The 25,759-nt window shown below is 44.1% G+C and overlaps 2 protein-coding genes across 4 annotated transcripts in view; both read left to right on the forward strand.

Annotated features, from left to right (window-relative positions):
• Positions 1-364: 364 nt before the first annotated feature.
• On the forward strand, positions 365-10,660 carry LOC309520669 (rho-related GTP-binding protein RhoF-like). Its single transcript, XM_082202675.1, has 5 exons — positions 365-727; positions 3,232-3,319; positions 6,421-6,530; positions 7,136-7,270; positions 7,819-10,660. The coding sequence occupies exons 1-5, from the start codon at positions 581-583 to the stop codon at positions 7,984-7,986; spliced, it is 648 nt and encodes a 215-aa protein (XP_082058801.1). The 5' UTR covers positions 365-580; the 3' UTR covers positions 7,987-10,660.
• Positions 10,661-17,926: 7,266 nt separating this feature from the next.
• Positions 17,927-25,759, forward strand: part of KDM2A (lysine demethylase 2A) — a 52,894-nt gene continuing 45,061 nt past the window's right edge. Inside the window, exons 1-3 of one of the 3 annotated variants that reach the window (XM_082211246.1) lie at positions 17,927-18,028; positions 18,830-18,857; positions 20,622-20,726. In XM_082211246.1, coding sequence (XP_082067372.1) covers positions 18,009-18,028; positions 18,830-18,857; positions 20,622-20,726 — 153 coding nt within the window. In that variant the 5' untranslated portion in view covers positions 17,927-18,008. The remainder of the gene's footprint in view (positions 18,029-18,829; positions 18,858-20,621; positions 20,727-25,759) is intronic. The other 2 variants (XM_082211247.1, XM_082211245.1) reach the window with 2 other exon arrangements.

Consider the following 25,759-nt stretch of genomic DNA (forward strand, 5'->3'; position numbering starts at 1 on the left):
AACAAGGATCAAATGTGATGGTACACAACTACACAAAGTGCATGCTTTTATCTATATCACTTCTGTTCCTCTGTGGATTTTGTTGAGGATACCATTGTGTGCTACACCTGTGCACATGTGTAGTCCTGAGTGTATGCAAGATATGGGCATGAACAGGATTTAACAGTGTTTAATCGATACATGGGTGATGCCCCCATCTTCTTTGCTTGGTGAACTGTTTGAAAAGCACTTTGCCGATATGTGAATTTCCCTATCTTCCATTCTATTCGTCATCACCCTGAGGGTGGATGCTTCTGGGAAAGTGTCCCTGTTTACAATCTCCACCCTCTGCCAACCAATCCTTTCACATTCCAGCCACACCTGCTGTTCCACATTCACCCTTGGCCACTCTCTCCCACTGACCTTGTGCTGTGAGCCTTGATTTTTAAATCTACAGCAAAGAAAAGAGTCAAGCTGCAGATCTCGGCGTGGAAGAGCCCTGTTGGAGAAAACTTGTTGGAGAAAAGAAGTTATCTCATCTGCCGTTTCCTTGGGTCGTTGCAAAAGATACCCCTTTGTAGGGCCCTGGGGGCTGGTAGAGATGCAAAGAGGCTTAGAGACTCCAGACCAGTTAGGTGCCAACCGGGAGACTCCAGGAATCCCTGAGATCAAAGTTGTTGTCGTAGGAGATGGAGGCTGCGGAAAGACATCGCTGCTCATGGTCTTTGCAAAAGGAGACTTCCCCAAGGTAAGCCCTGTCTATCCACAGGATTGCTACCACCAATAATATGCTTGTTATTTGCCATACTATATCCTGTCCAAGGAAAACTGTCCAACTTTCAAAGTGGGTTTGGGTTGTTGCTCTTTTTACTGCCCTGAGGTTATCGTTCTGGGAACCTCTAAGATAGGGGTGGTGGGGAAACCTTTTTCAACTCAAGGGTTATATTCCATTCTAGGTAAGGTAAAGGACCCCTGGACGGTTAAGTCCAGTCAAAGGTGGCTATGGAGTTGCGAAGCTCATCTCACTTTCAGGTCAAGGGAGCCGGCATTGGTCCACAGACAGCTTTCCAGGTCATGTGGCCAGCATGACTAAACCGCTTCTGGTGGAACGGGACACGGACAGAAACCAGAGCACATGGAAACACCATTTACCTTCCCTCCATAGTAGTACCTATTTATCTACTTGCACTGGTGTGCTTTCAAACTGCTAGGTTGGCAGGAGCCAGGACAGAGCAACCGGAGCTCACCCCATCACAGGGATTCGAACCGCAAGCCCAAGAGGCTCAGTGGTTTACGCTACAGCACCACCCGCATCCCTTTACCATTCTAGGTAACCTTCCAGGGGTCACATGTAAGAGTGGGTATCAGGGTCAGGTCAGCAATGACTCACAAGATGTCTGTGAAGCCTTTATTCAAAGAAACAAAAATGGCTCAGCCCTAGTGAGCACAGCTACCCTTCCCACCAGGTCTTGCCCTGATGAGGCAGTTGCGAGGACTAAAGGTCCCTGCCTTCCCATCGCTCTTTAAGGCTCCTCCTCCCCAGGTTCATTCCCAAGCTATCTGAAGCTCGTTTCTCTTGTCTCTCATTGCTCCACCCTCTTCATCCCTCTGTGGGTTCTGGAAGTCCGGGGTGGAGGGGAGATTGTCGCAATAGGAGGGGGAGACCCCATGGCTTCTTCAGCAGCCTGCCTCCACTCAGCCTCTTGCCTCCCCTCCTCTCCTGCCTCCGCTTCTGCCTCTAGACTGCTCTCTGCCACAGCGTCTTCCTGCTCACTAAAGCCTGTTACCACTTCAACTTCTGGCACCTCCTCCTTCCAGTCTGCTCCCTCTTCTTCCTCTGACTACTAATCATGCTCCCAGCACCAATTCCCTGGCTCTGAACCTTCGTCCTTTGGGAATTCCCTTGGGGGTTCCCCAGCTGGAGCCTCCCACCACTCCTCTGCGTCCAACCGGTCCATGACACCACATGACAGAAATGGGCAGGGCCAGAGGCAATTGTGGGTGGAGCAATTAATGTAAATACTAGCTTTGTGCAGGAGGCTACACTCACCCATCCCTCTCTGTCAACCACCCAGGCAAGGAAAAGGCATCACCAGGGCTTAAGGACACATTCCAGTCTGGCAAAACTACCCAAGGAAAGTATGACTGGTGACAGGGTGGGGTCTGGGGAAAGGGTGTGTTTAATTAATTATATTTATTAGTTTTATACATTTATGTATGGGCTGGGGAGAGTCCTAAGGGGCAGATAGAGAGGCTGGGGGTGTCACCTTTGGTCTCAGGCCTGAGTTTCCCCAACCCTGATCTAACATGGTAAATTCTACCAACAAAAACAAGGCAAACAAGCTTCTCTCACCATCTCCTTGGAGTCATGGGTAATGGGACCCTTGGTACTTCTCTGGAACAAGTTCAGTAGGGAAAACTTAAGCTGTGGCTAAGAGTACTACTGGTCAGTGTCACCAAACTTCCTTTCACAAAAAAACCCCCATTTATTTAGTTGCCAATACTGTTGCTATACAAAAGAAGAATTTGTCTGGTGTGCATTCTCCAGTGGTGCCCACTAGGGGTGGTTGAGCGGGAGGCAGGAGCCAGAATCAAGGACAGGGAGACCCGACTGATTCTAGTTCTGCACCCATCCTCCTCTTTGCTGAGTTGCACCTGAGCAACCCTGAGGCTAAGGAGGAGGAACCTGATAACCAGGTCCCCACCGATGGCTCTTTGTAAGCACAGGTGGGAACTGACTGAGAGCAGACTGAGGGTGATGGGTCACTGCCACATTCTTCCTAATGGAGCAGTCACCTCTGGTGTTCTCAAAAGGTAAGCCCACCTGGCAGCAAACACAGTACATGGATCGGTAGCAGATGGTGGGGTGGGATGGCTGTGCTCACCTGACCACCAGACTTTTCATGCTGCTTACTGGGAAGGAGAAAGGGAGGAGTGAGGCCAGTGTAGTGCAAACACAGAAGCAGAGACAATCTCATGCTCCTGCCAGCACATTTGCACTGCACCAACCTCACCCCTTCACCTCCCAGTGAGCAGCAACAATGTGGCTGGCCAGAGGTCAGGTGAGTGGCAGTGCCCCACCAGGCCATCTGCTCCTGACATTGAGCGAAGGCTCGTTTGAGCGAAATGTTGAGGAAAGGGATGCATGATAGTATCTTGAAGAAAAAATGTTGGAATGGAGATAGAATACAAAACGGTCCTTTCTCACAGACAAGGCAAAAACATCTCTTTCTCACCTTCCTCTTCTTCTAGGTTTACATCCCAACAGTATTTGAGAAATATTCAGCCCCCTTCCACATCAACGACAAGCAAGTGAATATCAGTCTCTGGGATACAGCAGGTGTGTGCGTCAGGGTAGCTGAAGGGGAGGGTTATGGACAATCACATTGGAAGGTGACATATTATCAGGTCATATTATGGTGAGAATGGGTGTGCTGTCAAGTCGTAGAGGCATCATCAACCAGAAGAAAGCTGGGTGTGACACAGATTTCTGCATATTCATTGTGGCCACTGAGATCTGTCGGTTGGAAAGTAGGGTTGCACTTTCAGAAGGACAATTGATTTCACTATGTCAACTATACAATTATATCAAAATGTGCTTTCCCTTTTGCAATAGTACATTTCTTACCATGGGCTAGCCGGGGGGGCAGGGCTTAGGGCAGAAGCCCTAGACCCCGACTTAGGAGCATACCAAGGTGCCAAGCGAGCACCTTGACTTGTGTTGTGTTGTGTTGTGTTGACTTGTGTCAACAGCCCAAGCCATTTGGATATTCCAGTGATTGGCCAGGGCTTTAATAGGAGCGCCAGTCATAGCAGCCAAAAAATCCCCGCTTTCAGTGTATTTGCATTATTTTAAATGATCATACGCTACATTTTCTGTGTTGCTGATGAGACTCCTTTTGGTTGTGTGAAGTGATACATACATCAAACAAACTAAACCTAAATTAAACTTGAGTGAGGTGTTATAGATGCTACAACCTCCCTGACAGAGATTTTTGTTCAAAGAGGCAGTATCAATAGATTGTTAAAATGCTTGGGTGGAACCCCCTTCCCCAAAATGTCACACAGGTAGTAAGTATTACTCACTTAGGTGGAAACTGCATTGGGAAAATAAGGATGAAAACTCTGGTTAAAGAATACAGTATGTGGAATATTTTTTCAAAAGAAATTCTCTTTTAATGTAGAGTAGAAAACAGAACAGAAGTTGAACTTAAACATGTAAATAAAACATATCTTAATATTTGGAGGGCTGGCTTATTTATTTACTTACTTACTTACTTACTTACTTACTTAATTGCTTACTTACTTACCTCCAAAAGTCCATATTTTCATGGTACAACTTCCTGGAAACCTTACTGAGCATTTTCTTGATTTGTTGCAGGGAGGTTAGATGACCTTGGCTATTTAAAGAGCCTTCAACCCTCCATTGTCTCCGGAGGTAGATGGATGCCAACCAGTTCTGATTCTTTTGTAGGGAGGTTAAATGATATTGCATCAAAGCAGGTGTCACCCACCCCCACTTTCCAGTGCATTTTCTGATCACTTTTCTTCTCGCAAAAATGTCAATCTTTTGGGGAAGTTGGTTTCTTGAGCAAGAGCTCCTAATCAGCTGTAACTGCACAACCTGAATGTACCGATACTGTGTATATGACTGGATCCTGGTTTGTGACTAAAATGTTTCCTTCCAGTAGGTGGCAGCCCAACCAAATTTGCACACACAATACCTCTCCTGTTAATTGAAAGCACATTCCCCCCCCCCCGCAAAGAATTCTAGGTATTGTAGTTGGTTTAGAGCTGCTGGAAATTGTAGTTCTGTGAGGGGTAAACTACAGCGGCTGAAACTTTTTGAAAGAAATAATGTGCTTCGGCTGTGCTTTAAAAGTATAGTGCGTACACAGCCCCAATATGAGGAAGAGAACTTTCCTGTAAATACTGGAAATCTGTTCTGTTAGAAGTCGTATTTTAAAATTTCTGAATTTCCAGAGTTGCTAAGCAGGGTCCTGATAGTGCTTAAGTGGATCATCTGAGACAGGTTTCTGAGGGAAGACAAAAGGGAAAGCCTCCCTCACTCCCCTCCCTGCCCTCAGGCACATGTTCTTATTATGAAGGTATCTTTTAAGTGATAAGGATGATAAGATTAACAAGTTAGAATGCAATGCAGCAATATTCCCCTAAGGAAATGCAAGTGGTGGCATTTTTGGCTTGCTTAAGTATAAATTAATCAGATGTTAATGGCTCAAACATTCCATTTAAAATTTCGTTTTCAGTAGGAACCTGTCTCCGTGCTAACCATGCAATCTTGCAGTAGAAAGGCTGAATTGAAATCCTCTGATTAAAAAAGGTCTAGCCTGATGGACTTGTAGAAGCCAGTTGGCCCTTAACCTGTTAGACTCAGGTCCAACCATCTGTTGTTGATACAACACCACACTTTGACTAGTGTGATCGGCAGAGTATGCGCAGCTCCAGCAGATTCTTCCAGCACAACATGCAGAGTCTTCCTGCTTTCCAGTAGACTGCCATGTCCAGAGTTCCTGGTTAAGACAACTCCTTTCTCACTCAGTTCAGTTCAAAGTACAGTGGTACCTCAGGTTAAGTACTTAATTCGTTCCAGAGGTCTGTACTTAACCTGAAACTGTTCTTAACCTGAAGCACCACTTTAGCTAATGGGCCTCCTGCTGCCGCCACGCCGCCGGAGCACGATTTCTGTTCTCATCCTGAAGCAAAGTTCTTAACCTGAAGCACTATTTCTGGGTTAGCGGAGTCTGTAACCTGAAGCGTATGTAACCTGAAGCGTATGTAACCCGAGGTACCACCGTATAAAACGTTTATTGTCTCATGGCACAAGACAAGCATAAACATGCTAGCTACGTTAACTGATGCTGGTACATCATGAACTAATCTACTATAAAATACAATTATTCTGGTCTTAGAAATAAACATTTCAAAGATACAAATGGACAGAGAGATCCACTAGCACTTTGCCATGCTAGCTCACCATGCTATAGCATGTAACCTTCAGTTTCACAACACTGATGCTTTGCACTGAGTAGTGAACACCTCACACTGCTAGCAAAAGCAGTCCTGGCTTTATACCACCAACACCACCCCACTGCACATTCACACAATCCTTAGAGAAAGGGACGGTGGGTGAGTTGTGCTTTAGGCATTTATCCCTGGACTGTTTCTAACCACCTGGCTCCTTCTCTAAGCAGAACCCAGTCACAGAGAATGTGCAGTTCAGAACACGGCCCAAGCATTTAGTGCCATTTCACCCATATTTTTTTCCAAATTACACCAGCATAGTTGTTAATATTTTGGACAGTGAAATGCAACATGGAAGGGGGATATTTATCAAAAGCATTTGTCCTCGGCAAGTAGCATTTGCATATTGCACTATAGAGGTGAAAGCAATGCGTACAACTTTGTCTCCACTCCACCTAGGGCAGGACGATTACGACAGGCTCCGCCCCCTCTCCTATAATGGGGCTCATGCAGTTATCATGTGCTATGATGTCACCAGCCCTGCCAGCTTCAACAACATCCTCACAAAGGTAAAAAGGCCATGCAATAACTAAGCCAAGGCTATCTATGAACTCAGTAAGAACAGCTGCCTCTGGAGTCTATGGAATAGGTGATATAAGAATAATGTGATATGATAGATAGATGTAGATATAATCTGCAGATTTGCACCCAACATTGCTCAGGAATTTTAAGATACCCAAAAAATCAGTGTCGTCTTGAAAGCTCCAGTCCACCATCTTGATTCAAAATGGCGTCCAGTTGTACCCTAGCATCGATTAAGCACACAAATTTCCTGTGTGTGTGTGTGGTATAATCAAATTGGTATGCCAAGTTGGCATGCACACACACTACAGCATTCCTGAAGCATTGAAAGAGGGGAAGTAGTTAATAGGAAAGGCATCATTTAGCAGATATGGGTGCCTTATTTAAGGAAACAATTCATTTTCATATTAATATAGTGAACAAACTAAACATTTTAAGTTGTGGTTCTTCAGAAAAACCTCTATTAATTTCTCTGCTCATTTATATATCAGGATCCAGCCCCTCACCACCATGTTACTTTCTCTCTCTCTCTCTCTTTCTCTCTCTCTCTCTCTCTCTCTCTCTCTCTCTCTCTCTGTGTGTCCCCTTTTAGTGGTACCCTGAAGTGAACCATTTCTGCAGAGGGATTCCACTCCTGCTTGTTGGATGCAAGACAGACCTAAGAAAGGACAAGGTTCTGCTAAGGAGGTTGCATCAGGACCATCTGGAGCCCATCACATATCAGAAGGTAATACAATCAGCAGATAGCTCCTCTGCACCAGCCTCACACTGGCAAGAGTCAGCACCAATGGACTTCCACACTAAACAATATGAATCCCACAGACATGTCTCTGGGACACAGCAGACATGTTGTTGTTTTTACTTCTGCCCATATGGTCATTCTTGCCAGAGCCCCATCCTTGCCAGGTGCTGGTAATGGGGAGTGAAGCTACAGGGAACCAGGCAGAGGGCCTTCTGGGTAGTGACACCTGCCCTGTGGAAAGCTCTCCCATCAGATGTCAAGGGAAAAAGCAACTATCTGACTTTTAGAAGATATCTGAAGGCAGCCCTATTTAAGGAAGTTTTTAATGTTTGATGTTTTATCGTAGTAATAATAATAATAATAATAATAATAATAATAATAATATTCTGTTGGGAGCCACCCAGAGTGGCTGGAGTATAAATATAAATTATTATTATTATTATTATTATTATTATTATTATTATTATTATTATTATCATTTATTATGACATTCTCTTCTTCTCCTCTTTCCCCCTCCACACACACCTTTATAGGGAGAGTCTTTGGCCCGGAATCTCCATGCAGTTGCCTACCTTGAGTGCTCAGCTCGTTTCCATGAGAACATCATCGACGTATTCACAGAGGCTTCCAGAGCAGCCTTGAGTACCATGAAGAAGAAGAAACGCAGGTGCAAACCCAAAAGGACTTGCCTGCTTTCCTGATAGCCAGAGTAGATCAACATGTCAGCAGATGGATGGAACCAACAGTGGAGGATTGGTGGGGTGTTTGGCAACTGCCCAGCACCCCACACTTTAGGGAGCCCCCAAGTCTTGTACAAAATCCTGCTTGCCTCCTTTATGGTCAGTCATTCTCAGCAGGATTTCAGTTGAACATAAACTTGGGAGAGGCTGCAATTACAGTGGATTGATTGAGGACTTTGCTTCCAAGGAGGCTCAAAACAGTTCATTTCATTAAACAGGGTACTAGAGAGTTTACTTTTAAGTGATCAATCATTATACCATTATTTATCAGTGATCTGACTACCATATGTTCCTCCTACCATGATATTATATGAAAACTTTTATATTTTTTTAGATTTTTAGGGTTTCCTCGACATAACAATTTGTTTCTTTTTGTTTATGACTTGTATCTGTGTATTTACAATGTAGTGTTAGATAATGTATTCTTGCACACAGTCTCCCTCCATTTTGATTCAGGCATACCTCACTCAAGGGCCCTCTTCCAGAAAACACGAATCCCGAGTTCTGACACCAGTGTTGCACACCACCCCAATCTCTGAGCTGTGCAAAATTCCAGGGGTTCCAGGTGCTTTGTCCAGGGTCCATGTTTCATTTTGGGAATGAGGCACATAAGAGACTGTGGTGGCTTTATGATATATAGTATATGTATACAAACTGAGCCTACGATGGAGGGGTTCACAGCATTAACACTCCAAGAGGGTCTTGCTTCTCCCATAGGTGCAGCCTTGGATCCAAACAGACATCAGACATCATGCCCTGCCTGCTACTTCACTTCTCCTGGTCACATAACTCCCAACACTGCCACTCCAAGTTTTGGCTTTATCTGTTGGGGGAAAGGTCCCACTCATTTGCCATCTCACCCAAGCACCTTTTGATCCTTTGTCGTATTAATGGTTCATCCACCATGCTACCACCTCCACACAGGAGAATAGCTTGGCTTAATTAGCTTTGGACACTTGCTAATTCTAGGGGAATTAGAAATATCTCGTACACAACTTCATACGTGTCTGGCATCTAGTTTTAACACCCTAGCTTTAATTAAATTCTAACAGCTACTAGACCCAGCAAATTACAGATGTCTAGCATCCACAAACTCATAATATTCTCCACTCCAGTTGTATTAAAAATTGACCACAATGAATGTATTATGATACAATTGTATTTCCACTGCAGTTTCATGTAAAGAATCAAGTGAAATTTTATGCCTGACTTGCTTTCATTCCTTTAAGGGGCCCCAAATGACTTTCTTGCCCAGGTTCCCCCAAACCTTAGGGGCACCAGAATGTACCAGCTTAAAATCAAGCCTCCAAGATCTAGTGACTCGATATCTGCTTGCTTTTAGCAGCTGGCTTAAGTGAAGAAGATTAGTAGATGGTCTTAGCTTCTGGATCTAAATGTCATGGGAATCAGGTAAAGACCTCCCTCCACATATTCCATTTGTGTTTATACCAGGCCTAAAATATGTAAACCCCACCAGCCAAATGCAGCCTACCAGCCACTCAATATGCCTCCTGTTTTTGCTGTCTGCCTAAGATTGCAAATGGAGGAGTTGTCAAGTGCCTGGCATGCCACAGGTAGCAAGCAGGCTGCAACCAGCTTCTTTAGGACAGGTTTACACCAAACCTTAAAAGAAGAAGAGGAGTTTGGATTTGATATCCCGCTTTATCACTACCCGAAGGAGTCTCAAAGCGGCTAATGTTCTCCTTTCCCTTCCTCCCCGACAACAAACACTCTGTGAGGTAAGCAGGGCTGAGAGACTTCAAAGAAGTGTGACTAGCCCAAGGTCACCCAGCAGCTGCATGTGGAGGAGCGGAGATGTGAACCCGATTCCACAGATTATGAATCTACTGCTCTTAACCACTGCACCACACTGGCTCCCACCTTCTAAATTTGTTGTCCACTATATCCACCCAAGTGCTTATGTCTTCCATGTTGTTGATTGTCAACACTGTCATTTCCAGAAAATTATGTTTCCTGAGAAGCTGCAGTAGAGGTTGTTAATTTCACACATTTTTTTTCATCCTTTCTGGGACCTGATTTTGCCTTTAGTCAATTTAGGGATCTATAATCCTCAGACAGAGTAGCTGGCAACAACTACAAGCACCTGGCCACAATGAGTGATAGTATTCCAAGTCACCCAAAGAACAGGTTTTCTCTGCTACTTATAAAGTTTCACTAGATATTGACCAAAAAGTATGTCTGTTCTGAGTTACTGTTTTTTAAAGTCACTACTTTGTTTTTGTACACTGCTTTGTTTTTGCCCTGGGGATTATCTAATACTTATTTCCCCTAAATTGATTTCTGAATTTTGAATTTTATTGTTATTAATGTTTTTATACTGTATTTTATGCTACTTTTACAATTAAGTGTTTTAAATTTGTTGTTAGCCGCCCTGAGCCCAGTTTTGGAACTGGGAAGGGTGGGGTATAAATTATTATTATTATATTATTATTATTATTATTCGTCCCTGAGCTTTCCGATCAGTTTTGCCATTTCAGCTTGATTTGCCATTCCTCTCTGGTAGGGGCTTTGTCTTATTCCATCTCTGGGCTAATAGCATCTGTGTCATTTCTGTTCCTTTGGGATGTCGGTACCTACCATTCCTAATAAAAAGTCTTCTGGTTATTTTACAAAAGTTATTTTAAACATTTTTTTTTCAATTCATTATATATCATTTCCCAGAAAGTCTTTATAACTTTGCATGATCACTGCAGATGATAAAAGGTAACTTTTTTTCTTTACATTTCCAGCAGGTATTTTTACTTGTTCTATACATTTTTGCTAGCTTACTAGGAGTCAAATACCACCGGTACATCATTTTCATGTAATTTTCTTTTAGCGTAGAACATGCCATGAATTTCAAATCCGTTTTCCATAACCATTCCCAGTCTGAATGTTGTGCTCCAAATCCTTTGCCCAGTGTATCATTACAGATTTAGCCTGTTCATCTTTTGTATGCCATTCCAAGAGTCACTACTTTGGAGAACATTCTGGGCTCCAGAATGATTGAAGAATGGAGAAGGATGTTTATATGCTCTCAGCCCAACATTTGTTCAATGGTATGCACTGGATTGGGGTGGGATAAGAGTTGAATATAAATTTAACAGAAAAATCCATAGCATCTAGGGCTAGAACTTTGGAAACAGTTACTGTACTGGACAGCACATTCCAACAATATGACCTTGAGGTGGAAATAAGTCAAAGCTCATTGCATGGCAGCTGAAATCATGTGATGAGGCAGCCATGCAAAGCCTCCAGTCATAAGACAAACTCATCACAATAACCACCCATAGCCACACACACACACAAACCCAGGGGAGAGAGGATGGAATACCACTGAGTTGGAGGCTATAGACATCAATGAAATGGAAAAGATCTCAGTTCAAATCTTCAGTTAGGCACAACGCTCTTTGGATGACATAGGACAAATCATAATTTGTCAAATGAGGCTATTTCATAGGATTTATCTGAAAATAAAACGGGATAGCCCCCAAGCAGGCCATTCTGAACTCCTTGGAAGAAGGGCATGTCATATAAGGTGCATTTTAAATTAACTTCTATCCCTGATTTTTAAATTAAATAAAAGTATTTAACTCTTTTCTCTGTTTGTTATGCTTCTGAAGCTAATAGGTTGGGCAGATGCAGAAAAGGACAGAGCTCCACCATCTTTAACATATATCCTGGATCCAAACCACTTAGGACTTTATGGATACTAATCTACTACTGGAACCCAGTGCAGATTCAACAAAAACAGATGAATATGTTCCCAAAAGCAAACCCCAGGCAACACTCTGGCTGCATCATTTTGCACCAACTGAAGTTTCAAACACTTTTCAGGGGCAGCCCCACCTAAAGCACATTGCATGAATCTAATCTGAATATGATCACGACATGAGGCGCAATGAGGCAGTGTGTCTGGCTGTTAACCAGAAGGTTAGTGGGCAGTTGTGGGCAGAATTCCTGCCTTGCAGGGGGTTGGACTAGATGACTCTCGGGGTCCCTTCTAACTCTGGAATTCTATGATTCTATGGCTCTATAAGTCACAGTGGTGAAGCCTGCTTTTTTGCAGGAAAGAGCACAGTTGGCACACTCACTTAAACTGGGCAAAAGTAGTGCTGGCCACAGCCCACACCCAACAGTCCAGGAGTATACAATAAAGGGGCACATTCAAACTGCAAATGTCATTCAGTGTGAATACTTTGCAACTCCATCTGCTGCACATGTAACCTTGCACTGATTTCCCTGTTGACCAACAGCACCTCACCATGCTCAGACATTGGTTTCCACAGCATCTCTAGAATGACATAGAAAAGAGAGATAGGCCTGAGTGTCTCCTGCATATTATTGATAGCACCCCATGCCAAACAGGTGTCCCCCAAAATCACCTTCTGGGCCCTGCCCACCTAGGTAGGACTGCAGTCATCACAAAACAGTGCATCCAAGCCCCATCCTGTCCAAACAGCACAGGAGTCATCAATTAGTCCCATGGATTTAAAAAGCGTGCCTGCAGGGGCGTCTTACCCATAGAGGCTAGTGGTGCAGGGCGCCAGGGCACCAAGTTCTGGAGGGTGCCAGGGAAGAGGTGGAGGCTGGACGCGGCGCGTCCCGGCATCAGCTCGCCGCCCTTGCCTGCCTCCGCCATACTGCGTCGAAGCAGCACTGCGCTCGGAGCCTCCGTCTGCCGTGGCCACCATGGCACGAAGCAGCCAGTTGAGCTAGGACGCACCACATCCAGCCTCCACCTGTTCCCCGCCAGAGGAGCCGCCCTCCAGCTGCTGCCTGCCTCCTCCAGCCCCACCGGCAGCATCATCCTTCCTAAAAAAACTCTGGGAAACGGCGGGGGGGGGCACCGGAGGGAGCTTTGCACCACAGCGCCAGATATGCTTAAGACGGTCCTGCATGCCTGGAACTGCTGTCTTAAGTATATATTTTGTTAGCCTGCAATCATTTCTAATTGACAGAGAGAATAGAACCATACGCAAACCACATGGAAAGTGCTTCCATTCATGCAAACACCTCCATTTCTGGGATTCACTTCCAGGTTCCCGGCACTGCACGTGTGTGTGTTGTTGTGCACAAATAGAGCACATGTAAATGGAGAGTTGCCTGAAGATGTGTTTCAAGGTAAAAAAAAGGCATCAGTGAGGGAAACAGCTTTATCTTCATGGGGAACAAATTCCACAAGCAGGAAGCCACCACAGACGAAGCCCTATGCCCACATCACCACATACCAAGCCATACACATTGATGGGACTGCGAAATGCGGCTCCTCTGCATTCACATGCACAAATACATAGGCACATTTTATACAGACACACATAAAAGAGTAATACTAGTAATAATAATAATGATGATAATAATTTATTATTTATACCCTGTGGCAGGGACGCGGGTGGCGCTGTGGATAAAACCTCAGCACCTAGGACTTGCCGATCGCATGGTCGGCGGTTCGAATCCCCGCGGCGGGGTGCGCTCCCGTCGTTCGGTCCCAGCGCCTGCCAACCTAGGAGTTCGAAAGCACCTCCGGGTGCAAGTAGATAAGTAGGGACCGCTTACCAGCGGGAAGGTAAACGGCGTTCCGTGTGCTGCGCTGGCTCGGCAGATGCAGCTTGTCACGCTGGCCACGTGACCCGGAAGTGTCTGCGGACAGCGCTGGCTCCCGGCCTATAGAGTGAGATGAGCGCACAACCCTAGAGTCTGTCAAGACTGGCCTGTAAGGGGTACCTTTACCTTTTACCTATACCCTGTGGCTTCTAACTGAATATTAAAAACACAATAAAACATCAAACATTAAAAACTTCCCTAAACAGGACTGCCTTCAGAAGTCTTCTAAAAGTCAGATGGTTGCTTATTTCCTTGATATCTGATGGGAGGGTGTTCCACAGGGCGAGTGCCACCACCGAGAAGGCCCTCTGCCTGGTTCCCTGTAACTTCGCAATGAGGGAACTGCCAGAAGGCTCTCGAAGCTGGACCTCAGTGTCCGGGTTGAACGATGCGGCTGGAGACGCTCCTTCAGGTATACTGGGCTGAGGCCGTTTAGGACTTTAAAGGTCAGCACCAGCACTTTGCATTGTGCTTGGAAACATAATACTAGTCCTGGGAATAGGTAGAAACAGTGATGTTAATTGGATTGGCATTGCTACAGGCCACCCCAATCTTTGCTAAGCAGGAGCAAGTTTCCCAGGGTCTTGGCACTTCAGCAGGGTTTTTGTTGCTTTGGAGCAAGGCAAGGTGGAGTCTGTTGTGTCTTTAAGAAATATGGTTTATTCACAAATATGTACACCTAAGTTTTATAAAGGGAGTGCAGAACAATATACTCCAAGGATGTCTCTTGTCGCTCCCTTCATACCTTACGCAAGCTTGGTTGCAGAGCAGAAGCCAGCCATGCTCCCCAGACTCTGGGTGCAGCCTCTCCCAGCAGCGCCAGACCAAGGACATTGCTTTGCACGCAGTTCCCCTGCACAAGGCGCTGAGCTGAGGGAGTGCAAAACTGAGAAGATCCATAACAGAGAAGTTCTCTGTTACAGATAGGTAGCCGTGTTGGTCTGCCATAGTCAAAATAAAAAAATTCCTTCCAGTAGCACCTTAAAGACCAACTAAGTTAGTTCTTGGTATGAGCTTTTGTGTGCATGCACACTTCTTCAGATACACAGAAGTTCTCTATCACCATATTACAAATGATCACCAAAGTCCGCTCATGTTTTCAGCCAGTGCTTCATGGAATTTCTGGCCCTCTCTTCCTCTTCCCCAAAAAGTTTCGCTCCAAATACAACTCAAGCCTCCTGTAAAAAGGGCATATTTTCTGCTATTGTCCTTTACAGTACTTGCTAACACATAGCTGGAGGACGAACTCCACTCCCCTTTGTCTGACGCTGAATAGCTCACCCTTTGTCAGGGTAATGACCCCGCCATCACCTGTCTTTGTTCTTTGATAGCACCTCTCTCAGCCAATCTCCTGAGGAAGCCGGCTTAATTTATGTTAATCTTTTAGGCCTTTCTAAATCCATTGATCAAACCCCACATTTACTTAATGCCATAAATTATGGGGAGGACCTGGCACCCAGGAATTTTAGGGGATCCTTGTCCCCTGGAGACCCATAACATTATATTTGAGCATGTGCCCAATGTCCACAATGTTTCTGGGTAAACTGACCTAGTCATCCCCACATTCCTGTGGAATAAGGCAGATAAATTTTTAAATGAAACAGCACTACAGCTTGGGAAGGTCCAGAGCTCAGTGGCTAAGATTCTGTGTAGCTTGCAGAAGGTCCCCATTTCACTCACCTGCATCTCCAGGTGGGGCTAGAAGAGATCTCTGTTTGAAACCCTGGAGAGTCACTGCTAGTCAGTGTAGACAATACTGAACTGGATGGCCCAGTGTACGAGATAGGCAGTCTTAAAACCCAGCATTATTTACTCTTTTTTAAAAGAGAAAAACCTAAGCACTATAGATGCAATATGTTAACTTGAAGCAACATCCATCTAAAACACTGCCAGATGGGCTTTTAAAAAAGGCATAGGTATTGGAGACAAAATGGGAAACAGAAAGATGGATCAGGTTTTTACATAACCTGTCAGACTGGAGAACCAAGGAGTGCCTCCTTTGATGCATTTAAAGCTCATTTGGCTGTAGCCACACCTAAGAGCTGAATTCGCCTTTCAAAGTCAAGCAGTGGCAAAGAAATGTAGAATCTGAAAACAAAAATTACCAAAAACTGTTTAAGGGAATCTTAAAAATTAGTACATTGATTGCAGTATAAACGTTTTTTTAAAAAAAAAGTTAACCTCTTCTCTATCTCCAGTTTCTTACAAGTTTCACTGAACCCAAGATACTGAAGAGATAAGGCAAAAGCAAAAATGGCTTTATACTACTCTGGCAATTGTTTCGCAGAATACGAACTGTAAGGAGAGTCAAATTAAACATTCTTGTGATGCTAAGAGCCCTTCTCATCAACCTGAAATTCTACACAAATAGGGCACTGTTGAGATCTGTCCCTTTAATTTCTTTATTTGTGAATTGCACAGACAACCAAATGTCGTTAGACATACATTCCAGGTTAATTTTAAACAATTCTGATATATGATCAACCTAAACAATGTTTCAACGAACGAGGACCCTCGTTTTCTTAAGTGGGCATGAGATTTGATTGATTATATCACAGTCCTAAACGCATTGGTTGGTTTCGACAGAAAGTTTTTTCGACAGAAAGTTTTTGTTGCGGTTGGGAGGGAGGTGTTAATTCTATATTACCGCAGGCATCGTCTGTCAATTCATGCATTTCAACCACACTGAAACCCCCAGCCGTCATGTTTTTCACAAAAGTCTACGGATTGCGATCAAAATCGGGATACTAAACAATAGAGCGTATCATAGTTTAAGTAGGGTGCAATCTGCACATGTCTAAAAGTTTTGGGGGTTTTTTAAAAAAATACTTTACTCCAGAGCAAGTTCCACCGGGACGTGCTTCTACTTAGATACACATAGGATGTGGTTTGCTCCGTACAAAATAGGTCGTCATAATTTGCTGTTTTACCGAACTCTATTTATTGTATAAACTAATGTATACTCAGTCTTCTTCAAAATTTAGATCCACGCCCCTGTGCTTTTCAACATATTTTACGTTTCGTAAACGTAATCTAATCAAACTAACAAAAGCCTGATTTAATCCAAACTGAACAGCCCCTCCCCTGACTTCTGCCGGGGGGAAAAAACCTCCAAAAGATTAGGTTAACTCCACACCTTTGAGGAAATTTATCTCAACATTACCGTAACTGACGCTGAAGTAATTATATACTGACAACAGCCAGCTGCCAGGATGCATTTGGTTTCTGATATTTAGTTGACAGTGTGCACGGCCCTTTGATACAGTTTTTTAAGGGGCTTTCCGCGCGGTTTCTGGAAAATAAGAGTACTGTATCCCTTTTCTGCACCACTTTACTGTTTACCACCGCGGCGTGACGCCGAAAAAGAATATTATCACGGCAGGTTATGTTAGATACAACAGAGTGAGCTCGGAGGAAGGCGGGGAAGGTTTTTTTTACTATCCTGTCCTAAACATACCTACACGTGGTCAGCCCAACTGAACTGCTGCGAGATTCGTTTAAAAACTTCAGTCTCAGCAAACCGGACAGGTCTCCAAACCAGATACCCAATTTTTTTAAGTCACTCACTCCCTTGTCCGAAACAGAGGCATAAACATAGCCTCTGGCAATTGTGGGCTTGGTGGGTGGGGATGCCGTTTCCAGAAAAGATAAGAGGACATTCCACCCCCTGCAAAAAAAATAAAAAGATAAAGCAACAATTCTTGCAGCCGATCTGCTATTTGTTCTCTCTGCAAGGCAATGCCTTGGGATGTTTGATGCCCGCCGTTACCTGCAGAGCCACTCTGAGCAGGGCATGTCCCCCCAAAAGCCTCGTATCGCTAAATGGGCCTAGAACTGGGAACTCCCTGTGTCCCCTTTAAAACAAAACAGAGTGTGGAGGCCTCTTTATCTACACACTTTCAGGAAATCCGGCCCTTAAACTTCTTACTCTGGATTAGTTCCATTGAGAGCAATAGCCCTAATCCAGTCTGACTCTCAGCACATGAAGAGGGACCGCTGCCTACAGTCGCTAGCGCCGGGCAGACAGCTGCCGTTACTGCGCACGCGCCAGAAACCGTATTAGTATTTCCAATAGGCAAAGCAACAGAAAACTACAGTTTTACGTAAGACTCCGGTCAAGCCAGAAGGGTGACCAAAAAAAAACAAACCCCCACACAAAGGCGCATGCGCCTCCGCTGCCTGACTCTAGGCCAAAAAGAGGTAGTCTGCGCTCTCGCGCTTGCGCAGTTAGGCTGCTCTTGTTTCTGGGTGGGGAAAATTACGCCTGCGCATGGTAGGCCCCTGCCCGTAGGGAGGGGGGTCAGCGAGAGAAGGATATGTCGCGCAGGCGCAGTATGGCGGCCTTGTATGTGTGTATGTGAGAGTCTGACGGGTTCAAAATGGCGGCGGCTGCTTCTATGTGAGGGGAAGAGTCTGGGGGTTGTGGGGAGGGAACGGGTGGCGGTGTCGGACGGGCGCCGGTGGGTTGGGGCCCCCAGCTGCGCGGTGCTGGGTCGCAGCTCCTTGGCCCCAAGAGGCGGCGCGGCGGTGCTTGCTGGCCCAGCGCCTTGAGAGGCTGCGGTCGCGTCCCAGGGGGGTGTTAGGGCTTGGGCTCGGGTTCGAGTTAGGGGAATGCGCGTGGGGCCGGCGTTGCTGAGCCCGGGTGGAGCGGGGGGCTGGGCTGGGCTGGGTGGGGGCATCTGAGGTGAGCCGAGTGGGCTGAGCTGAGGGGTGTGTGGATGCCCTAGAAAGGCAAGTTGTGGGACTGGGAAGGCTGGACGTGTAGGTGAGAATGGTCTGGATTTGGGGCACAGGGGTCCAGGACCTGCAGCCCAAGAACAGCGACTGAGAGCTGATTTGTTTCATGACTGGATGGAGGTGGGGAAGACTTTCTGTAAGGGCAGGAGCTGGAGAGAGAGTTGCTTTCCCTCCTGAGGAGTTATGGCTCTGGGTTCCCAACTTGGAGGGTAGGGTGAAGAGAGAGTGTAGTTCTCAGGGCAACCCCCTCCCGCCCAAGGCTGGCCTCGCTGAGAGGAGCTGAGGAACTGAGCGCCCTCCAGAGCCTACCTGATGACGCCCCCTTTCCCCAACAGTGGGATCGGGGTCCCTTCTTTCTGAGGGGCTTATAGCCCATTTTGGATGCTAACGTTCTCCAGCCTTCAGGGTCGAAGAGTAATTCACTTGGGAATTAATTGACTTTCCGGCTTTTCTCCTGCCCTAGGAAGGGGCAAAGGAAAACCAGAGACCTGGTAAGATATAGCGATATTTCTGTTATTTAGTTTTGCAAACAGTCCTATACAGTATCTCGTTCTTTCCCTTTTGCCCTGTGGGAGTCAGGGTGCCTCATTGCGTTTATGCCACTACAAACAATGAGTGATATTCTACTGCTTAAAATGCAGACAAAGTTTCTGCTTGCGCTGATTTGTGTCTCTCTTCTGCTGGAATGGAATTGAACTGGCATGTGGGGTGTTGATCCTCTGCGTTTTACTGACTTTGGGACTTTTGAGGCTGTTTGGAAAGAGAGAGGCACACACAAGGCTGATTTGGAATAGGAGGTGGCAAGTAGGAGCTTCTGAGTTTCACTTACCCCACCCAAAACCCTCCTGCTACTGTATACAGGAAGCCCACAACTTACGCGCATTTAACTTGTGCACATTCAGCTTTATGCGTGTGGCAAAAAAATTAAATAAAAATTAAAAGGGGGCCGGGTTCCAGGAAATTGACTTTGGCAGTCCCACATGCCATTGAACTCAGTGTGATTTGACTATACTGTACATGATTTTGGCTTTAGGCATAATTCCCAGAATGTAACCCCTCGTAAGTTGCAGGCTTACTGTACTTGAAAATGTAAACAGAGACCATTTAGGCAATTTTGTATTGGCTTTAAATCGAGTTATGTTGTGGTCTGTATCTTATACTACTTGCTTAACCCATGCAAATGTTAAGCGGGTGCTGAAATGACTGTTTTCTGGTGATTGACTGCTGACCCAGTCTTGTAATGTGTCTACCACTAAAACAGTACCACCATAACTTATATACACCATTTTGGGGTATGCCCAGGATCCATATTATTTTTTATTTGCTTGATGCATAAAGTACCTTTACACTGGCTTCTCTAAAATTAAATGTTCCATTCACTAACTTCTCCTTAACTGAGCAATAAAATAGTTGTGACACACATGTCCTGACTGAGATACAGTGGTAGTAAAGGTGTGAATGGACTACAGCACATATGATGGTCTTCTGTCATATATTGTGCCTACACTAGCCAATTAAAACATTATGCTGTTGAACGTAAAATTCTGCTGTAGTTGGTGTCTGACTGCATTTGGTCAGACTAGATCTAGGTTATGCCATAATCAGTAGCAGAATTCTGCCTCTATAATGGTGGGTAACTCTTACAGTATTCAAATGAACAATGGATTGCATACTTTTGTCTTCTCCGCATAGAGTCAAACTGCAGTTTCAACAAATGCTGAGAGGGGTCCTTGGTTGCGGGGTGCAGTAATATAGTAAACTGAGCCCTCTGTATTGATTCCATTGTGTTTAATCATGGTATCTCTGTTGTTTTGAAACATTTCCTGGGAAAATTCCTATAGGTATTTCCTGACCAAACTGAGCATGTTTGTTCTTTAACTGACTTTTCAATTCATTTAAAAAGCAGACACCGCATAGAATACTCTGTCGCCACCTAGCATGTATATTTACTTGGGTACTTGACAAAACTATGAAAGTATTGCTTGATGTTAAAGTGTGGATACTATGAGACTGATTCCATTGTGGAATAGCCATATCACCACTTGGGATTTTTGTTTTATTTGAATTGACCCTAGTTTTTAAAAATGGCCATGGCTTAATCAGGTCCTAAAAATTAAGTCATCCTGTTACTTCATAGTCATTGTTAATTTTCCATTCTTGATTCATGACATTTCATATTGTTGATAAAACCAAGGCAATGAAGAGTTAAAGTGGAATTTCTAATCTGTTCTGCTTCCTTATTCTGGTATCTTTAGGAGGAAGAAGAGGAAGACAGCAGTTCTGATATCTCATTCTCGCTCTCATCAGAAGAGTCTGAGATGGAACCTGAAGAAGAGCGGGTCCGTTATAGCAAAAGGCTGGTCAGTATATACTCTTATGCATAGTGTTTCTACCCATAACTTTTTAGATCCACTCTAACTAAAAGAAACAAAAAAAAAATTGTAAATAATTCCCCAGTAGTGTTAATAGGCTCGATTTCAAAGTTTGTGATTTAGTAGCCACTTCAAGCTCGTCATAAATTTTAAAATTGTGCTTCCAGAGGAAGAGGAGTGTAGTAAGGCTACTAAAAGTTTCCTACAGTTGAATACAGCAAAGGCTGACTGAGGTGATGATGGTTAGCAAAGCTGGAGGTGACTGAGCAAGAATGTGGACACACATGTTTGGCCTCCATTGTGCTTTCAGTTTTGCAGTCTTGGATTATCACAGGTGTGCTATCTTGAATTTAATACTGTGTCCAGAAGCTCAGGTTGTGGTGGTGTCAGAGTGCTTTAATTGACTACATCTGGTGTGAAAGCTTGGGTATTTTGTCCAATTTGGACCTGGTGAGTTGTTCATGTTTGTACCCTTAAGGCTAGTTCACCATAATATATTTTGTGGAGCTTACCTTGAGGATGAGTCAGAAGCTTCTCAAATGGTATACTGTGCTGCAGCTCATTTCCTGAGAAGAGTAGGTTTTATAGAGCATAGTATACCTAATGCTCCAGTGCTTGTTACTGCAGAATCTATTAGTGTCCAACATACCATATGAGGGGTTTTATGGGATCAGTTTCAGTTATGACAGCCTGATGATATGAACAAAGTGTTTGAAGCAGTGCATCCAAACAGGGCTGGTTTCTGAAGTGCAGACAGTCACCTGGTCAGCAGGAGTTCAAAGCAGGGCCCTTCACAAGGCCCTTGCAAAGAGCTCTGTATTGTGCTTTGAAGTACAGGATTAGCTGACCAGCAGTGCTCCAGAAGCAATTGTGAAGGATTACTGGCAGGTGGACATCCTCACCCACCTGACAGATTTGGACTGTGGGGGTGAAGGTAAGGATCTGGCCTGTCAGCTGGATCCAGTCCCCCACCCCTGGAGTAATCCGTAGTTATGTGATATGGTCTGCCCGGCTACTTGAAGGTGGTGGTGGTGGTGTGATCTTTCCTGAAAAATCTTGCCTTGGATCCAATGGTATGTGGCAGCTTGGGCCTAATTGCAAAATACCCTATTTCAGAGGAAGGTGCTTGCTTGAGAGGGTAGTAGTGGTTTAAATACAGGTGTTTCTGTGTGAAATATATTTAGCCTTACCAGTCTGGGTTCCAACCTGGCTTAGGGATTGAGTTGGCCTTAATTGCACTGATGGGTGACCTTTATAAGGTGAGGGAAAGGAGGGTTGCAACCCAGTTAATCTTTCTTGATCTCAGCAGCTTTTGATATTAAGCTTAGTATCTTTCTGGATCAGCTCTATGGTTTGGGGGTTGGAGTGTTGTTCAGCATATCTGCCCAGCTTGATTGCAGAGTAGTACTGGGTGACTGTGTCTGCCCCCTAGCAGTTATTCTCTTGGATACCACTGTAAAGTACTTTGTCCTCAGTGCTATTTAACATCTAAGTAAAGCCATTGGGATTTAGAGCACAATGTCTTCAGTATTATTATATTTATCATCATCATCATTAATTATTAAATTTATATACTACCCTTTATCAAAAGGTCCCAGGGCAGTGTACAACATTACAAACCTATTTTATGGAGCATAAGATTGAAAACATAAAACAAAGCATAGTTATAGGCAGCATCATAATAAAATAATAATAACAGTCCCTCTGTCCCCACAACTTTAACAGGCCATAGATTATTTAATGGCCTAAGGTCTTGGTAAAGACGAATGTTTTAGGCTGGTACCTAAAGACATGTAGTGATAACAGCAGGTGAGCCATTCTGGGGAGAGCATTCCACAGATGGGGAGCCACCACAGAAAAGGTCAGTTCTTGTGTTGTCATCCTCCAAACCTCTCGTGGAGAGGGCCATAGAGAAGGGCCTCTGATGACAAATGCAGAATCCAGATCAGTTCATATGGGGAAAGGTGGTCCTTAAGATACACTCAACGACTGATTTAGGCATGTCCAAATGATGCGTGGTTGTACACAGAACCTGGAAGTAGCCCCCAAATGTCATAAAGATGACACAAAAAGGGGGCAGGGTAGAACAGATTTACACATGTTCCGGTGTATGCAGGGGTCTGGAATGTAACCCCCATGCAAAATGAAGATTGCCTGTATTGCAGTCTTGAGCTGTGTAAGGCTCATGACAATTGACTCTCCTTCTCTCTTACATCTGAATCTGGTGGCAAGTTCTGAGCTGATATCTAAATGCAGTTGTGTGCTGAATGGATGCCAGTAGACCTTGACTGAATCCTGACAAGGTTATGGATGTTTCCCTGCCTTTGAAGATTTGTAGTCTGGAAGTACTCATCTTTGTCACAAGAATCCTCATTGGCTAAGAGTACATTCTACCAGCTTTGGTAGGCTAGATAAGGACGTCCCTGTTAGGGGTTATAGGTTCACATTGGTCCATGCATGCATTGGTAATCTCAGGACTTGGTTATTGTAATGCACTCTATGCAGGGTTGCACCATACCAAACTCTACATAATCTGTTACTTCAAGAACATGGGATGACCGTCCCCATGCAGTATAAATAGGAAGGAAGAAGTGTAAATGGAGAATAATTGAATTGGAAGTACTTGGTGCTTGGCTGAAACCAACACATCATAGTTATTATTGAAATTACAGAACTGGAATTTGACCTAATTACTTCCAAGAGATATTCAAAGACACTCTTAGTTTACTGATGTGTAACATATTTAAGTCTGTCTTGATTGTTTAAGCTTACAAATGTAATCAGGCATTTTGTTTCTTGGCATCTTTCATTGTTTGTGTATAGGCAAATTGTATTGCCTTCAACACCCATATTTGTGATTATGATATGTGTGTAGTGGTGGGAAGCTATATGTGCTCAGTCTTTATGGGTTTGTAAAGCTGGGTTTGTATAGGCTGGAGGAGTGGAATTAAGAAATGGAAGTGTTAATTGTACAAGTTATGGGAGGTGGGTTCATATTAGGAAAGAAGAAATGAGAATAAGATCTGGTAGCAAACATTTCCTTTTTAAAAAAAGAGTGGACGGGATGGCTGTACAGCAGTTTTGAAACATTCTAACTTCAGAGAATCCTTTTTATATTGGTTTGTCTGCTGAGGTGCCCTGTAGCAATGCCACAAAGCATATGCATGGCAAAGGACTCCTGAATATGTTTAGTGTGCTCAGCTTAGTTCACTTGATATACAGGTTTCTCCTGTTAGCCCTAGTGGTCAAACCACACCAATTGTACTGTAGAATGAATTTGACATTGCTGCATAAACCTGCACCATGGCATTAAAGAAGTACATTGATAGTACTGAGCAAGCTTTTCTTTTGGTGACTGTTGTCCTTTGGTAATCTAGTTGTCCTTTAGTAAGAATCCTTAGCATGTATCTAGGAACTACAAGATTTCATAGGACTGCATTTGAAAACCATTCAAGAAAGTATTGTGGTAAAATAAGAAAAAGGAAATTAAGTTGCCCTGAACCTTCAAGATAGGCTAGAGAAAGCAAATTAAAATATATTGATTGTATCTGTCAAAATACTTGTATCTGTAGACGATTGATGGGATAAGATTTTATACTTGTTGTTGACGAGTTTTCCATATAACTTTCAAGAAGGGTTTATTTCAGCATTCAGTTGTGCCTGAAACTAAAAACTGTCTTCCACAAATACCAAGTGGAGCTATCCTTTTATGTGTGCATTAGGAATATTGTTAAGTGGTTAGCCAGCAGAGATAAAATTGTTTTAATGGACATAGTTGAACTATTGTAAAGTTGAGGTTTGTTTGTTGAGTTCTTTGTAACTGTAGCTAGCTGATGGTTTCTAATATGTCGATAAATTTTGAGTTTCTGCAAAATTGGACTCTCATTTTTAATACTTACCTGCTTTCAAATAGAAAAGTATGTACCTAGTTAGCTACATACAATAATGTTGTGCCTAGCTCTTCAGATAATACAGTGGTACCTCGTATTACGTACCATCCCCCTTACGAATGCTGCGGGTTACACGCCCCTTGTTGAGAATTTGCCCCGGAATGTGAGCGGAAGTCACGCTCCAGCTGCACAGCAGCAGCAGGAGGCGCCATTAGAGAAAGTGCGCCTCATGTTACGAGCAGTTTCCTGTTACGAACGGACGTCCAGAACAGAGTAAGTATGTAACACGAGGTACCACTGTAGAAGAAAGAAACCTATATAATCCAACTTTGGTTTGCTCAACATGTTTGGCCTTGGAACCAATTTTGTTTCGGGTATGTGAAATTGGTTTTTATATGGAATGGATTATAGTATTCTTACTAAATGCCTCTACTTTATTTTCTGATCAGGTGTCCATGCCTCCCCACCAACCTTGTGATTTTTCTTCCCCTCCCCCCCTCCCCCCAAAAGCTCTTGCTTTTTATCCCTCCAAACCAGGTTAAGGATAATCTTTGGCACATGGACCATATCTGACCCAACACAGTTCCTACCAGTGATGCCGTTATCCACAAACAACACCCATCTGCCATTGAATGTGGCATCAGTTATGGGGCAGGTAGAGATGCAGCTGGACTAGCATAGCTGATGTCTGCAGAAAGCAGCTTTGACAGGTCAATGCTCAATGCATGGGAAGCAGTGCACAAAACACTTTGCAAGCTTTGTGCTCAATGGATCCCAAGTGCTTGCCAACCAGCTGGCTGTTGGGTGCTTGGGAAGCACTATGTGAGGTTGGGGGACAACCCCACCTGTCAACCACTTGGTTTCACAATGGGTTGTCCTGTTGACATGTCAAAGTTGGCCCATAAGGCTCTAGCTTGCTGGATCAAAAAGGTTCCCCTCCCCTACTCCAGATTCTCTGAACTGCTACCAAACATATTCTCTTGAATCTTTGGGACTGCAAAAGTATAACATTATATATGTGCTTTTTATTGGACCAACCTGAAAAAGGGTAATTACAACTTTCAAACTGGCCAATTTGACTGGAATTGTGGACTAAGAGATAAAATTGTGCAAGTAAAAGAAAGAAAGATA

Source organism: Podarcis vaucheri, assembly GCF_965113315.1.
Source record: "Podarcis vaucheri genome assembly, chromosome: 1".
NCBI lineage: Eukaryota > Metazoa > Chordata > Lepidosauria > Squamata > Lacertidae > Podarcis > Podarcis vaucheri.